This window comes from Saimiri boliviensis, chromosome 10 (assembly GCF_048565385.1).
Source record: "Saimiri boliviensis isolate mSaiBol1 chromosome 10, mSaiBol1.pri, whole genome shotgun sequence".
NCBI lineage: Eukaryota > Metazoa > Chordata > Mammalia > Primates > Cebidae > Saimiri > Saimiri boliviensis.
This window is the reverse complement of record NC_133458.1, coordinates 88,492,583-88,510,157: the sequence shown is the minus strand read 5'-3', so window position 1 is coordinate 88,510,157 and position 17,575 is coordinate 88,492,583. Positions and strand designations below refer to the sequence as shown.

Below are 17,575 nucleotides of genomic sequence, written 5' to 3'. Positions count from 1 at the left end.
CTTAGATACTTCAGCATTACCTTCAGAGAGAATTGGTAGATGGGGTTGATTTTTTGGAGGTCATTAATAACAAAATAAAGAAGAGATGCTCTTGCTGCCACTGGTCTGTAACATTCACGGGCCTCATTGATTTTTCTTTCATTCTCTTTGGCCTCAATCACCTATGGTGGGATCAAACAAAAAAAGTGACTTATTTACTCTTCATATTCTCTACACCTATCCAAGGAATGGAAGGACGTACCCAAAATGAAAAATTGTAAGTATTAAAATAGGTAACATGCGTGGCATCCATGTGCTCAAGCTTTTCTATATTCATATTTTAAACTATTTTTTTCATAAGCTGAGTTTCAGGGAGAATGGACTCTAGCGGTTTTAGAGGCCACAAATTAAACAAACCTAGTTGTTTTTGGGTCTACACAATTTGTTTCTGAGTAATGTCACCTTCCTGCCTTCCCTCTCTCTTTCAAGGCTTAATAGCCCAGCTATATCACCTCCCAGGGATGGCTCTTAAAAGTCTGCTGGGTCAATTCAATGCCAATAACTTTATTAGGCTACAAGGTATACAAAAGCAGTCAAGGTCAATAATACCTCCAGTAACTACGCTGACTAAAAAGCCTTTATAAGAAGACTCTCATGCCTAATTTTAACTTTGTACCAGATCATCCATATGTCCACATATTTCCATCTAGTTTATCTTTATGTATTAGCCTCTGGGTACATTCAGAGATAATTAAAAAATTAAAAACACCACCACCATCAACCAACATATTCAGTATTACTCAAAGCTCAAATACCTATTTCTTTTATCTAGGACTACTGCTGGTCCTACAGGATACAGTATTTTCCCCAACCTTCTCTATAGTCTTGACTCATAATATTTGTATATAAAAGGAAATAAAACGCAGGGCAGAGAAGAAAGTCACCACATGGTGATGAATTAAGAAGACAGGAAGACACAGTTTAAGAGACAAATCGAAGTTAACTTCAAAGCTAAGTTAATTTACTTAACTGCTCTTATATTTGCCATCTCAGGAGCCACCTAGAATTCACTTACTTGAAAAGACAGAGTAATTTGGGATTCCATTTCCTTAATTTAAGACAAATATACAGGATGTGTAGTAACATAGCTTCTCCTGGGTAATTAATAACTACTTACTAATAAGGATATTCCAGAAAGCAAACGAGGGTCTAATTCTCACTGCAATAATGGAATTTTAAGGGTTAACGGTCATTCGTGAAAGTCCAAAGTTTGTATCAGACATAAGGCATATTGCGACCCACGTTGGGCATTAGCAGGAAGGCTATTCAATGAAAATTTCTACCGCCATTTAGGAAATGTCATTTTTCCTGGGGTGAATAGTGCATTTGAGTGCAGAAGGAGCCCATCCTTTGTTTAGTATCCTGCCATGGCAGGCCTATAAACAAAACGTCTAAGAATTTCTTAGAAATGTCCAACAGCCTGGAGAACCTGCAGAGAAACTGTAGGATGTCAGTCTGGTAGAGCTGGTTGCTAAGGCTTTTCAGATTTTCAGCCATAGAAGCCAGCAGGCCTCAATTTTCTTCACATTTGGTTGCCCAGGAAAAATAATAGCCGGGCAGTGTCTAATCTGAATGAGATCTGTATGGAATTAGAAGAAGCACACATCCAACCACCTCCATCTCCATTTAGAATCCCACACAGTCCAATTGCAGCTTATTAAGTCATCTGAATTCCACACCTGGTCCTCTTTGAGGGATTAACAAGTCTGATTACACGGCCACCCCATGTATCTCATTCAAACAGAGCATTAGAACCTGCCAGGCCTCCTCAGCCCTTCCTACCTTGTGCTCTATCTCTGCCGCGGTGGCCTTTGTCGCCTCCAATCTCTCTACCAGTTTGGTGTCATCCAGAAAGCTTCCCTCTGCCGCAGAAAGGCGCAAAAGGAGGTCGTCTTCCAGATACTTGAGCTCAATCTTAAAATCATTTTGGTGCTTTGTCAATACCAACTAATACAAACCAAGAACAGTGTGAGAAATGGTGGTTAAGTACACGTTTTTTTTTTTTTTTTTTTTTTGTTTGTTTGTTTGTTTTGTTTGTTTACTCTGCTGCCCAGGCTGGAGTGCAGTGGCATGATCATGGCTCACTGCAACCTCTGCCTCCCGGGTTCAAATCTCCTGCCTCAGCCTCCCAAATAGCTGGGATTACACGCATCTGCTGCCACACCCAGATAATTTTTTTTGTATTTTAGTAGAGATGGGGTTTCACTATGTTGGTCAAGCTGGTCTCCAACTCCTGACCTCAAATGATCCACCTACTTGGGCCTCCCAAAGTGCTGGGGTTAAAGGCATGAGCCACCAAGCCTGGCCAAGTACATGTTTTTAAAGCACAGTTTCCTTAATCACAAATTTCATGGAATCAGTATATAATAAAACACCCTTAACATTTAAACCATACCAATCATAACTTCTGGAAATTCTTTAAAAAACTTCACAAGGTATGTTAATGTCTGGTTGCCCTCCAGGGCACAGAGTATAAACCCTTATAGTAATTTAACATTATAAACAATAGGAAGAATCTGTTTAAGAAAACATCAGAAACTGCTGGTTTCTGCTCAGATATATAAAGGCTTAAAAGTTTTGTTTCCATTCTCACAATAGGAAAAAAGCTCATCATCAATTCTTCTTACATATATCAGAGAACTGAGATCACAGGGAAAATTACCATTGTAAAAATAGGCAAATACAGAGAATCCCAACTTCTCAGGAACACTGACACAATAATTGGCTAATTGCTGAAGGTAGAGCTTGAATTAAAAATTCAGGGGGCATGGTCACAGTGGCTCACAACTGTAATCCCAGCACTTTGGGAGGGCAAGGTGGGTGGATCACCTGAAGCTGGAAGTTCAACAACAAGCCAGGTCAACATGGTAAAACGCTAACTCTACTAAAAATACAAAACAATTAGGCAGGTGTGGTGGTGGGCACTTGTAATCCCAGCTACCTCGGGAGGCCAAGGCAGGAGAATTGCTTGAACCCAGGAGGCAGAGGTTGCAGTGAGCTGAGATTGCCCCACTGCACTCCAGCCTGGGCAACCAGAGCAAACTCTACATCAAAGAAAAAAATTTCAGGGGACCCCGTCTTTGGAGTCTCTCTACACTTCTTTGCGTTTTACCTCCAGGAAACCCCATGAGGTTCTTACAGTGAAGGTCAGATAAAATTTACTCCTGGTCCTTTCTCTTCCGGTCTTAGGCGCTTCGGGAACCGTGGCTTAGGTGCAGACATGGCCAAGTCCAAGCACCACACCACACACAACCAGTCCCAAAAATGGCACAGAAATGGTATCAAGAAACCCCGATCACAAAGATACGAATCTCTTAAGGGGGTGGACCCCAAGTTCCTGAGGAACATGCGCTTTGCCAAGAAGCACAACAAGAAGGGCCTAAAGAAGACGCAGGCCAACAATGCCAAGGCCATGCGTGCACGTGCCGAGGCCATCACGGCCCTCGGAAAGCCCAAGGAGGTTAAGCCCAAGATCCCAAAGAGGGTGTCAGCCGAAAGTTCGATCGACTTGCCTACATTGCCCACCCCAAGCTTGGGAAGCGGGCTCGTGCACGCATTGCCAAGGGGCTCAGGCTCTGCTGGCCAAAGGTCAAGGCCAAGGCCAAGGATCAAAACAAGGCCCAGGCTGCAACTCCAGCTTCAGGTCCAGCTCAGTCTCCCAAAGGTGCCCAGGCCCCTACAAAGGCTTCAGAGTAGATATCTCTGTCTGCCAACATGAGGACAGAAGGACTGGTGTGACCCCCCCGGGGCTGCCATCTGCATGGGGCTGGGGTCCTCCTGTGCTATTTGTACAAATAAACCTGAGGGAGGAAAATAAAATATCTACTCCTGCTCTGGGTTGAGGATGGGAAAATAAACCTTTCTGACATAAGCTCAGAGCGAAAGTAACCATTTTAAATATGTCCAGAGCTTTCTGTTCTCCTTAACAAAAGCCTGCCCACAATGGAAACTACTTGGCCAGGGCCTAATATGACCTGGATGTATTAGTCTGTTCTCAAGTTGCTATAAAGGACTTCCTTAGACTGGGTAATTTATAAAGCAAAGAGGTTAATTGACTCGTAATTCCACATAGCTGAAGAGGCCTCAGGAAACTTACAATCATGTGAGAAGGGGAAGCAAACATGTCCTTCTTAACTTGGTGCCAGAAGAGAGAAGTTGCCAGCACAGGGGGAAAAGCCCCGTATAAAACCATCTGATCTCATGAGAACTCACTATCACAAGAACAGCATGGAAGAAACCAGCTCCATGATTCAGCTACCTCCCACTGGGTCCCTGCCACATGTCAGGATTATGGGAACTGCAATTCAATATGAGATTTGGGTGGGGTCATAGCCATACCACAATGGTGGGGAAGGGCAGACTTCCTGTATTTTAAAAAAGGCTAAGTAAATCTTCTGAAGGTCACATCCCAGTGATTCAGGCCTCCTGAAAAACCCTGAGATTTAATTATAAAAGAATGCTTCCCCTTCATTATACCTTACCAACACATTGACAGACTGCACTATAATATCAGTGGATTATAACTGAGAGATTTGCAAAGCACAGATTTTATCTAAAAAAGAGTTTAGGAAAACCTAAAGAAAACAAGGGAGACAAAAACATGCACATGAGATTAAATTGAAGTCTATGACATGAGCAGCTACAATGAGCATGAAACCCAGCCTTAGCTCCTGGCCCTAGAAACGTAACCTCACACTAAAACGCTATTTCCTTTTGTGACAATTATCTAATACATCATGTCTGGCTTTCAACAAATAAGTATGAAGTATGCTAAAAGACAAAAAAAAAAAAAAGGAAAGAACAGAAGAGACAAAGCACACCTCAGAACAAGACTCAGATATGGCAGAGATTTTGGAATTATCAGACTGGGAGTTAAAAATAACTACTTAATGTGCTAAGGGCTTTTCTGGAAAAGTGAACAACATGCAAGACCACATGGGCAATGTAAGTAGAGACACAGAAACTCAAAGAATAAAAGGAAAATGCTAGAAATAAAAAACAACGTAATAAAAATGAAGAAAGCTTTTTGATGGGCTCATGAGTAGATTAGACACAGTGACAAGAATCAGCATGCTTTGACATATGTCAGTAGATACTTGAAAAGAAAAAAAAGAATAAAATCTAAAGAGGAAAGAATGTCCAAAAACTGTGAGATGCTTACAGGAAGAAGGAAAAAAAAATGAGCAGAAGAAATATTGGAAATAACGGTAGCTAAAAATTCTTCAAAATTAATGAAAGATACCAAACCACAGATCCAGGACACCCATTGCACATTAAGCAGGCATTTCATATTCAAACTGCATAATGTCAAAAACAAAGAAAAAATATTGAAAGAATCCACAGGAAATAAATTACCTATGAAGGAACAAGGGTAAGAATTCCATAGAACTTCTCTCAAGAAACTATGCAAAAAGGAGAGCTGAGTAAAATATTAAAAATTTTTAGGGAAAAAAAATCAACAAATAATTTTGTATCATTTAAAAATTATCCTTTAGAAGTGAAGGAGTAATAAAAGCTTTTGTAGACAAACAAAGACTGAGAGATTTTGCTGTTGGTAGACCTGCCTTACCAGAAATGTTAAAAAAAAGTTTTTCTTCCTAGACAAGAAAAAGGATATAGGTCAGAAATTCACATCCACATAAAGAATGAAAGAGTACAATAGAAGGAGTAAATGAAGGTACAATATGTTAGTTTAGTAATTGAGCTGTTTGCTCAAAACAGTAACAGCAATGTAGTCAGTGATTATAACTTATGGGTAAGTGAAACGAATGTCAGCAATGTTATAAAGGATGAGAGGGAGCAAATGAGAATAGTCCATTAAAATACACCTGCATTACCAATGAGGCAGTAGTGTTATTTGAAAATGAAATTCGAGTCCGGGTGTGGTGGCTCAAACCCAGTGCTGTAAATCCAGCACTTTTGGAGGCCGAGGCAGGTGGATCACTTATGGTCAGGAGTTTGAGACCAACCTGAACAACATGGTGAATTCCTGTCTCTACTAAAAATACAAAATTAGCTGGGCATGGTGGTGCATGCCTGTAATCCTAGCTACTCAGGCTGAGGCAGGAGAATCACTTGAATCTGGGAGGTGGCTGTTGCAGTGAGTTGAGATGGTGCCATTGCACTCCAGCCTGGGCAACAAGAGCAAAACTGTGTCTCAGAAAGGAAGAAAAGAAGACGGAAGGCAGGCAGGCAGGCTGAGTTAATTGTAAATATATATGGCAAATGCTAAGGTAACCACTAACAATTTTTTAAGAAGTACAATTTATATTGTACTTATATATAGCAATATATATTGCTAAGAGAGAAGAGACACTGAAATCCTATAAAATGCTTAATTAAAATCAAAGAAGGCAGAAGAAGGAAAGACAAATATTACCAAAAAAGACAATATATATTTATATTGTAATATATAAATATTACAGTCATATATATATATATATATGGCAATATATATAGCTAAGAAAGAATAGACACTACAATCATAGAAAGTGCTCAGTTAAGACCAAAGATGGCAGAAGAAGAGAGAAACAAAACTAAAGAGAAACAAGTATAATAAATAAAAACCAATAAAAAACGTGGTAGACAGTAACCTAATTATAGCAACAATCTCTTTAAATGTGAATTATCTATATAAATCTCTAAAAAGAAATTCACATAGTGGATAAAAAACAAGACCCGACTATCTGTTGTCTACAAAACCTACTTTATATATAAAAATTAAAGGTAGTGAGAGAGAGATATAGAAAGATACACCATGCTAGCACTAATCAAAAGAAAGCTGGGGTGGCTATATTAATTTAAGGCAAAGTAGTTATCAGAATAACAAAAATTTTTGAGAAGATGTATGTTACAATAATCAAAAGGTTTACTCTCCATGAGAGCCTAAGAATCTTCCATGTATCTGCACCTAATAACAGAGTGTCAAAATACATAAGGCAAAAACAAGAACTGCAAGGAGAAATAAACAAGTCCACTATTATAGCTGGATGATTCAAAGCCCTTATATCACAACTGTTCCAGCATGCAGAAGATCAGGAGGGATATAGTTGAACTGTACAACATAATCAATCAACTGGATCAAATGACACCGATGGACTACTTAATCCACATATGAAAGAATATACATTTTTCTCAAGCTCACATGGACCATTCACAAGATGGACCAAACAACACACCTAAAAGGTTCTAGACCATAACAAATTAAATAAAAGAAATCAGTAACAGAAAGCTTAAAATTCAAAAATATTTGGAGATTAAACAACACATTTCTAAATAATACAGGGGTCAAAGAAGAAGTCTCAAGAGAAAGTTAAAAATATTTTGAAATAAATGCAAACAATATTTTGAAATAAATGCAAAACATATCACAATTTGTGAGATGCAGCAAAAGCAGTGGTTGAAGGGAAATTTATAGCACTGAATGCATATATTAGAAAAGTAGAGAAGAAAACCTACAAGTATATATCTAAGCTTTTACCTTAGAAAATTAGATAAAGGATCAGCCGGGCGCGGTGGCTCACGCCTGTAATCCCAGCACTTTGGGAGGCCGAGGCGGGTGGATCACGAGGTCAAGAGATCAAGACCATCCTGGTCAACATGGTGAAATCCCGTCTCTACTAAAAATAACAAAAACTAGCTGGGCATGGTGGCGCACGCCTGTAGTCCCAGCTACTAGGGAGGCTGAGGCAGGAGAATTGCTTAAACCCAGGATCGCGCCATTGCACTCCAGCCTGGGTAACAAGAGCGAAACCCCGTCTCAAAAAAAAAAAACAAAAAAAAACATTAGATAAAGGATCAATGTAACCTAAAGCAAACTTATGAATACATAATGAAAATCAGAGCAGAAGTAAGTAACATTTTAACCAGAAAACCAATAAAGATAATTAATAAAATCCAAAGCTGATTATTTGAAAGGATCATTAGAATTTAGAATTCTTTAGCCAGGCTAACACAGAGACAAGAGGAGGCACCAATTACTAGTATGAGAAATGAGAGAGGGGCATCAATACCAATTCCATGAACATTAAAGGACAATAAAAGAATATTATAAACCATTATAGGCTTACAAATTTGATAATGTAGATGAAGTGATTGATACTTTGGAGGACAGAATCTACCAAAAATGCACTCACAATGTGAAAAGGCCTATATACATTAAAGAAATTAACTCGAGAGTAATCTTTCAAAACAGAAAGCACCAGATCCAGATAATTTCACTGGAAGAAAAGAGTTAAGAAAAAATCATATCATTTCTCTACATTTTTTCTCAAAAACAGAAGCAGAGGGAACACTTTCCATCTCATTCTACAAGGCAAGCATCTGATAAAGCCATTACAGGAAAAAACAAAAAACTACAGACCAGTATCTCTGATGAGCATAGATGTGAACATCCTCAAAAAATTAGCAAGTCAAATCCAATAATGTATAAAAATAATTAACACCAAGACCAAGTGGGATTTATTCTTCACTGGTTCAAAAGTGAAGTAATGTTATACAACAAGCTAAAGAAAAATAATGAAGTCATATCAACAAATGCAGAAAAACATGATAAAATTTACCAGTTTATGATGAAAACTCTCAGCAAACTAGAAATAGAGGGGAACTTTTTCGATAAAGAACGTCTAAAAGAAGAGAATCATAGCTAACATCTTACTTAATGGTGAGAAGCTAGAGGCTTCTGCCCTAAGATCAGGAATGAAGCAAGTTTCCACTTCTACTTAATGTTGTACTAGAAGTCCTAACTAATACAGTAAGACAAGAAAAGGAAATAAAAGATATACAGAATGGGAAGCAAGAAATAAAAAATTGTCTTTGGTCACAAATGACATGATCGCCTATGTGGAAAATCTGAAAGTATGAACATACGGCCTCTTGCAACTAATAAGCAAATATAGCACATTTGCAGGATACAGATTAGTATACAAAGCCATTACTCTTCTATACACCAGCTTTGAACAATTGGAATTTAACATTTAGAACACAACACCATTTACATTAGTACCAAAGGATTGAAACACTTAGGTATAGATTTCACAAAGAATGTTGAAGACCTATCTGGAGGACTATAAAACTCTGATGAAAGAAACCAAAGGTCTAAACAATGGAGAGATATAGCATTTTCATGAATAGGAACTCTTAATATTGTTAGGACATTCATTATTCCTTTCTGAAATTCAACACAGTAGTAAGCAAAATACCTGCACATTATTTTGTAGATATTGAAAATGTGATTCTAAAGTTTATATTAGAAAGCATAACATCCAAAATCACCAAAAATATACAGAAAACAAAACAAAGTCAGAGAACTGACACTGCTTGGCTTCCAGACTTACTATCAAGCTACAGTAATCAAGGCGATGTGGTATTGATGAAAGGATAGATAAAAAGATGAATGGAATGAAACAGAGAACACAGAAATATGAATAGATCCACAGAAATATGGACAACTGATATTGATCAAAGGCAATTTAAAGGGGAAATATAGTCATTTCAACAAATAGTGCTGGGACAACTAGATATACACATGCAAAAGAATGAAGTTGGACCCTACCTCACACCATGTACAAAAATTAACTCAAAATGCACAATAGGGCTAAATATAAGAACTGAAACCACACAACTCCTAGGAGAAAACATAAGGGTAAATCTTCATGAACTGTGATTTAATTATTTCTTAGATATGATACCAAAAACACAACAAAGAAAAAATAAACTGAACGTTACCAAAATTAAAAACTTTCATGCTTCAAAGGACACCAACAAGAAAGTAAAAAGACAACCTACAGAATCGGAGAAAATTTTTATAAGTCATAGATCCAGTAAGAGTGACATTCAGAATAAAGGACTCCTGCAACTTTCTTATGCTAACATTAAAAAAAAAACAACTATTTTCTTATATGTTCTAGTGGTGCCTTGATTACAGATATGGTCCCTGATCCAGCTTGGCAGTTAGTGCACAGGCAGCAAGCCAGTGGTCCTTTGAACTCTGACTTGGTGAACTATTCATTTCTGGCATGTTACAGTTCCACTGAATGTGAGCACATCTGTAAGGAGGCCTCAGGGAGCCAAGTGTACTTATACCCAGCCTTGATCTCATGACTGTCTTTGCCTACTTATCAACTGCTGCAGTGGCAAATCTAAGGAAAGGAACCTCACACAAAGTCTGAGCACAGACCAGAATTTCTTGCATGGCTCAGTGAAACATGATTGCCGGATGCCTCCCACCAACCTCCAGAGTTTCTCATTTAGTGGGATCTGGAGCGTGGTCAGAGAATTTACATTTAAAGCAAATTTGCATCAGCACCAGCTGACGGTAATGTTGCTGTTCCAGGACCCATAGTTGGAGAACAATGGATTTACACCAGGGTGGCAATCTTTTTCTGGAAAGGGCCAGATAGTAAATACTTCAGGCTAAAAGGTCTCTGTTGCAACTATTCAACTCCACCATTATAGTGCAAGAGCAGTCATAGACAATATGTAAATATATGAACACACTGTATTTTTAAGACAAAGTCTTGCTGTGTCTCCCAGGCTGCAGTGTAATGACACGATTCCATATTGCAACCTCCACTCCTCTGGGGTCAAGTGGTTCTTATGCCTCAGCCTCCTGAGTAGCTGGGACTACAGTTGTGTATCACCATACCTGGCTATTTTTTTGTATTTTTAGTACAGACAGGGTTTCATTATGTTGGTCAAGCTGGTCTCAAACTGCTGGCCTCAAGTGATCCACTCACCTCACTTTTCCAAAGTGCCGGTATTATAGGTCTAAGCCACTGTGCTTGGCCATGGCTGTGTTTTAACAAAACTTTATTTATTTATTTATTTATTTATTTTGAGACAGAGTTTCGCTCTTGTTACCCAGGCGGGAGTGCAATGGAACGATCTTGGCTCACCGCAACCTCCGCCTCCTGGGCTCAGGCAATTCTCCTGCCTCAGCCTCCTGAGTAGCTGGGATTACAGGCACGTGCCACCATGCCCAGCTAATTTTTTGTATTTTCAGTAGAGACGGGGTTTCACTATATTGACTGGGATGGTCTCGATCTCTCGACCTCGTGATCCACCCGCCTTGGCCTCCCAAAGTGCTGGGATTACAGCCTTGAGTCACCGCGCCCGGCCGTTAACAAAACTTTATTAAAAAAAAGAGGTAGCAGGCCAAATAGTTTGTGGACCCCTGATTTATACTAAGAAAAAGTATTCTAGCTTAGTTATTCAAAATATGAATAATGTTCATCTGCGGAAAGAAATCCCTTCAATTTCCAAAATGCAGGACATAGATCTCTAACATCTAAAATATCAATCCTTGTTTTAATTCTTCATATATCTCATTTAAATGTTTGAGACACACTATTGCCAAATTTGCCTGTTACCACATAAATTATTTTTGATTTTCACTTCAACATTTCAATTTTCAACTTTATTGTTAGAAAGCTGAGCACAGCATTCCTTTATATATTTTAATCTGTGTAGCTATGTGCCTTTTTCTTCTTTTACTCGCCTTTTGTCTTTCATTCTTCACTAGCCCTTATGGACGTATACCTACTTTATCACTTCCTCACCCCTTCTTGCCAAAGAATTATCTTTTTATTTTGTACATTTTTTGTATCTCTATTTTCTCTGTCATTACCTTCTGATTTTATCTTTATTATTCCCTTTTTTCTGCATTTTAAGGCTATGTTGTTTTGTTTTCTGTACATAACACCGAATTTAATTATTTTCAGCACTGTTTCTTAATATACTTAGGGCCATAAATGTCCCTTTGTATACTAGTCATAACTAGTTACCAGGTCCTTAATTTTTCCAAGTTTATTTCATTACACCTCTTCTTGATTCTTTTGCCCAGGCTAAATTAACTTCCAACCTACCTGGGCACATACCTATTTCTGTATCTCTTATTTTCCATCACTCCTATTCCTCTTTGTTTGCCCCAGTCCTATGCCTCAAACAAGATCTATGGCCAGCCTATTTCCTACTTGTGGCATAACTGTAACAATCCAGCATTTATAAAGAGCAACTTTGTACTGTTTAACTTTTAACATGTATACTTATTTTTCCCAACTAGACTGCAAGATTCTAGAGGGCAAGAATCCCATTTTATACTTCTGTGTCTAGCACTATGATTTGTGCAAAGCAAGTGCTGCGTGTTAGTGGTGAAATAAACATTTTTACCTTAAGTTTCTCCAAATCTGGCCTTTCAATACTGACAACCTCTGCCAGCAGCTGTGCTTCTAGACCATCTTCTGTGACTGTGAAATTTAGGAGAGTCGTCTGAGCTTGTAATTCCGGCTTATAGTGAGGATTTGCCAATTTTGTGTGAAGGATAAGGCGAAAGTTCTTGTTAAATTCACATTCTTTATCTCCGATCCTGATATACCTAAAGGGAGGATAACACAGACTTTCAGGAGATTTCTATGAACCATAACTGATATTAAGGTGTCATTCCATTCCTGTATTCTTATAATGGCCAGAAGGCTAGGTGATTTAGAATTTCAGCTGCTCCCAAATTTCCTGAAGTACAGCCAGATCAGCAATCACCCACCAAATCACTATATGTGAAACGGTGACAATAGTACTCACCTCACAGTGTCACTGTGACAATTAAATACAATCATATAAAGGACCTATAACAACAAATGCTAGCTTTTATTATTATACAGCAAGTCCTCAATGTCGTGGATAAACTCTTGCAAACTGTGGCTTTAAGCAAAACGCCATATGAGGAAACCAGTTTTACCACAGGGTAATTGATATAACCAAGACTGAAGTTCCTACGGCATGTTTCTGGTCACAAAAACGTCATCAAAATTCTAAATAAAGGCCCCAAACACTTGTTCTTTTTTTTTTTTTTTTTTTTTTTTTTTTTGAGATGGAGTTTCGCTCTTGTTACCCAGGCTGGAGTGCAATGGCGCGATCTCGGCTCACCGCAACCTCCGCCTCCTGGGTTCAGGCAATTCTCCTGCCTCAGCCTCCTGAGTAGCTGGGATTACAGGCACGCGCCACCATGCCCAGCTAATTTTTTGTATTTTTAGTAGAGACGAGGTTTCACCATGTTGACCAGGATGGTCTCGATCTCTTGACCTCGTGATCCACCCGCCTCGGCCTCCCAAAGTGCTGGGATTACAGGCTTGAGCCACCGCACCCGGCCAAGGCCCCAAACACTTCTAATAGTAAACACTGAAATAAATGTGAGCTACACATACATTTAAAAAGGTTAATAAAAATAAGTAAGGTAATTATTTACTCAATTTTTGGTGCATTAATGAGAAATGGTGGGCATGGTAGGGGTGGGTTCAATTGAGAAATAAATGCATGCAAGGCAGGAAATCTTAAGTAGCACATCCTACCACCACGTGCTTCAAAAACGACAGATCTGGCAGGCTTGAGAAGGGCTTTTGTACTGCAACGTTTAGTGTTATGCATTTGTCTGATTATCATCTACCTTACAAATTTTTATTTGACAATAATTTTCATTGACTCATTCCTTCCTTTTCCAACCCACTGACCGCAGTTCAGGCTCATGGGTAGCTAGAGCCTACCCTGGCAGCTCAGGGCGCCAGGTGGGAACCAGGCCTGGAGAGGATGTTATCCCAAGGCAGGGCCACTCGCACAGCCCACACTCACTCACACTGGGACACCATGTAGACACTCCAGCTCATCTAATGTGCATAGCTGTGGGATACGGGGGGATACGGGAGGAAACAGGAGGATGAGAGGAAACTCAGGCAGACATAGGGAACGTGTGCAAACTCCACACAGACAGTGGTCCCAGCAAGCAGGAAGTGGTTTTTTTTCATTGACATTGTAATGAAAGGACGTTATTTCATGGCCAGCTGTAATTTCTGTGATGAAATGTACATTAAATGCTGCTATTCTTTAAGGGTAAAATGTGTATGTATGTGTTTATATATATCTGTATATATGTTATATGTGTGTATATATATAAAACATATATACATACATACACATATACAGATATACATAAGTGTATATGTATGTTAAATAACATATTAAAATATTTTATTTTTATAAAGATAAAATATTAAAAACACGTATATTCTCCTTCATTTTGAGACAGAGTCCCACTCCTTCACCCAGGCTGAAATGCAGTGATACAATCTCAGCTGACTGCATCCTCCACCTCCCAGGTTCAAGTGATTCTTGTGTCTCAGCCTCCTGAGTAGCTGGGATTACAGGTGTGTGTTAACACACACAGCTAATTTTTGTATTTTTAGTAGAGATGGGGTTTCACCATTTTGGCAAGGCTTGTCTCAAACTCCTGGCCTCAGGTGATCCACCTGTCTTGGCCTCTCAAAGTGCTGGGATTACAGGTGTGAGCCACTGCGCCTGGCCCCAAACACACATATTCTTAAAATGACTTTCCAATACTTTTCAGCAATGGCTTCCTGTAACTGCAAATGCTGGGTTGCCTCAACATCTCTGCTTAACCCTTTCCTCTGAAAATGATTTCTGTAAATAGTCACTATGCTAATTCTATTCAAAACTCCCAGCTTAATTTATGTTTTTTCTTTTTAAATTTTAAGGGTACATAGTAATTATATGTATTTATAGAGTACATGAGATGTTCTCCTACAGGCTTTAAGGTCACTTTCCTGCGAGGAACCTGCTATGACGATCTAGTAAAGGGGAAGCTTTCTAATTTATGCAAGAGACAGAGAAGCCAAAACCACAAATACTGGAACTTCTCAAAGCAGCCTAACTTGCTTAGAGTCAAACTTCTTACGAGGCCTGGAGGCATGGCTGCAGCAAGGAGTATCTTCCCAGTCTCTTTTGCCTTACATATGAAAATTCTGGATTCTTCCTTATTAAGTGTATAAAATATTTAAATTGTATAGATAGTATCATGACAGAATATTAGCCAGAGCCCAATTATAACTGAAATTACTTTAAGTAGCCAGGAGAAAAACGTATTTATTGCCTATCTCACTGACTTCAAGGTGAGATGTTATTTTACTGAATTTGTCAATTTTGAACAACTGGGTAAACTCAAAATAAAAGACATTCCATCACATTCAGGCAGGGCTCCTTTTTAGCAAAATGTCACAATATTTGCAACAATTTTTGAGGAGAGATATCCAGAATGCCATAAAGTGGCAACGTTTTATGTGATTCTTGGGGGATGTTTTATAACTGTGTCTTGTTCAGAGGTTGAGTTTCTTGTGTCTTTGGTAAGAAAAGTACCTCGGAACCACTGGCCGTGTTATTTGACTGGAAACATTTTTAATGAGACAACTGGTTTTAATGTGTAAAGATTATTTAAAAATCATAATTTGCTTACATTACTAAAGCTTTACTTGCCTGAAGACGAATTTAAAAATCCCAAAGGACTCATCAGACTTATCACCTACTGTGTTCATCCAACTCTCACACTTTCCTGCCCCACAGAGGATCTCTACACTGGCAACAAAAACCTTCCGAGTTGTCGATTAAGCGTCTAAACCTGAAAAAACATCTGCCAAATAAGCCACTTTAAAAAACTGCTAGTTGAATGATTAATTTATTCACTTTATTCAGTTTGGGTTTGTTTTTACTTTGTCAGTACCTCCTACTATTTAATTGTTTTCCAAAAGGAGAATGAGCAATTCAGCTAGCAACCCTCTTCAGACCAAGCCAGTGTACAGCTCGGCAGTAGACATCCCTTTTTTAAAAGGACAAATTTTAAAAGATGACTATTGTGAGTATTGATATCACTATTAAAAATAAACACTAAAACCATTAAGAGGTGAATGAACTACAGGCCAAGTATTGTAAGTGAACCAGGCAGCGGCTACTAGTGTATCTGGCAAATGCGGTGGTTCTGGGCCCTTGTTTTATACGTCCTGGATTTGACACTACTTGTTCACATATTTGCAAATATTTTTGAGTTAATAATCATGCTCATTAACAAAAATCATCTTATTATCTTATTGATATCATCTTCAACTATTGGTGATATCATACAACACAGTGCAACCAAACATTTATTCACCTAGTGAATAAACACCTATACCATGCCAGACTGTCAGAGAGTCTTCTAGGTACTGGGCATATATAACCATTACCAAGACAAACACGGTCTCTGCTCTCACAAACGTTATTACTATTTCATTATAGGCATCAACTTTTAATATAGTAATTTGTTCTTTCATGTATTCAGTTGATAATTATGTATTTAGTCATGTTTCTACAATGTAATAGGCATACAATGATCAAACATCTGTACGAGTAAAAGATAGGTAAAATAACTAAATAGACATTTCTCCAAAGAAGAAATACAAATGAACAAGAAGCATATAAAAAGATGCGCAACATCATTAGTCATCAGGGAAATGCAAATCAAAGCCATAGTGAGGTACTACTTCACACCAATGAGAATGACTATAATAAAAAAGCCAAGACAGTAACAAGTGTCAGTGAGGCCACTGACAAACTGGAGCCCTCACACACTGCTAGTGGGAATGTAAAATTGTGCAATCATGTTCACAAACAGTTTGGCCCTTCCTTAAAATTAGCACGATGTCATGGCGCACACCTGTGATCCCAGCTACTTGGGAAGCTGAGGGTGGGAGGATCACCTGAGCCTTGGGAGGTCAAGGCTGCAGTGAGCTGTGATCAGACCACTGCATTCCAGCCTGGGCAACAGAAAGAGACTCTGTCTCAAAAATAGAACAAATAAATAACTTAAAAATCTAAGCTATGAAATATCATGGAAAAACTCACACTTACTTTTGTACCAACCTTGTTGAGAATTTTCATTGTGAAAAGATCTTGACTTTCATTCAAAGCTTTTTCTTTGTTGATCGAAACAACTGCATGATTTTTCCCCCTTGATTCTGTTAATGTGATGTATCATATTTATTGATTTGTGGATGTTGAACCACACTTGTGTTCCCAGAATGAATTCCACTTGGTCATGATGAATGATCTTTTTAATGTGCTATTGAATTTTGATAGCTCTTATTGAAGGTTTTTATATCCATGTTTATCAGGCATATTGGCCCATAGATTTTTGTGTGTGTCCTTATCTGATTTTAGTATCAGGGTGATCCTGGACAAGTTTGAAAGAACTCCCTCTTCTTTTTTTTCTAAGTCTGAAAATAATGGGTATTACTTCTTTAAATGTTTTGTAGAATTCTGCTGTAAATGCATCAGGTCCTAGGCTTTTCTTTGATGGGACACTTTTGACTATTGATTCAACCTCATTACTCATTATTAGTTTGTTTTGATTTTCTGTTTCTTCATGATTCAATTTTGATAGGCTGTACATGTCTAGGAATTTATCCAGTTCTTCTAGGTTTTCTATTTTGTTGACATATAGTTGTTCATAATAGTCCATTGTTATTACTGTGGTATCAGTTATGTTTTCTTTTTCATCTCTGATTTGAAACGTATTAAAATTTATGTCTAAGTAGAGGTTTGTTGATCTTATATTTTTATTTGCTTTTTGGGACAGTACCTCACTCTATCACTCAGGCTAGAGTGCTAGACTGGTGTGCAGTAGTGTGATCATAGTTCACTGCAACCTTGAACTTCAAGTCTC

At 38.4% G+C, this 17,575-nt stretch overlaps 1 protein-coding gene and 1 pseudogene across 1 annotated transcript in view; one reads left to right on the top strand and one right to left on the bottom strand.

Moving 5' to 3' along the window:
* DNAH11 (dynein axonemal heavy chain 11) overlaps positions 1-17,575 on the bottom strand; it is a 396,587-nt gene that overhangs the window by 46,852 nt on the left and 332,160 nt on the right. Inside the window, exons 66-68 of the mRNA XM_074379604.1 lie at positions 12,208-12,412; positions 1,822-1,986; positions 21-161 (exon numbers count right to left, since the gene is read on the bottom strand). Coding sequence (XP_074235705.1) covers positions 21-161; positions 1,822-1,986; positions 12,208-12,412 — 511 coding nt within the window. The remainder of the gene's footprint in view (positions 1-20; positions 162-1,821; positions 1,987-12,207; positions 12,413-17,575) is intronic.
* Positions 3,216-3,735, top strand: LOC141579965 (large ribosomal subunit protein eL29 pseudogene; annotated as a pseudogene).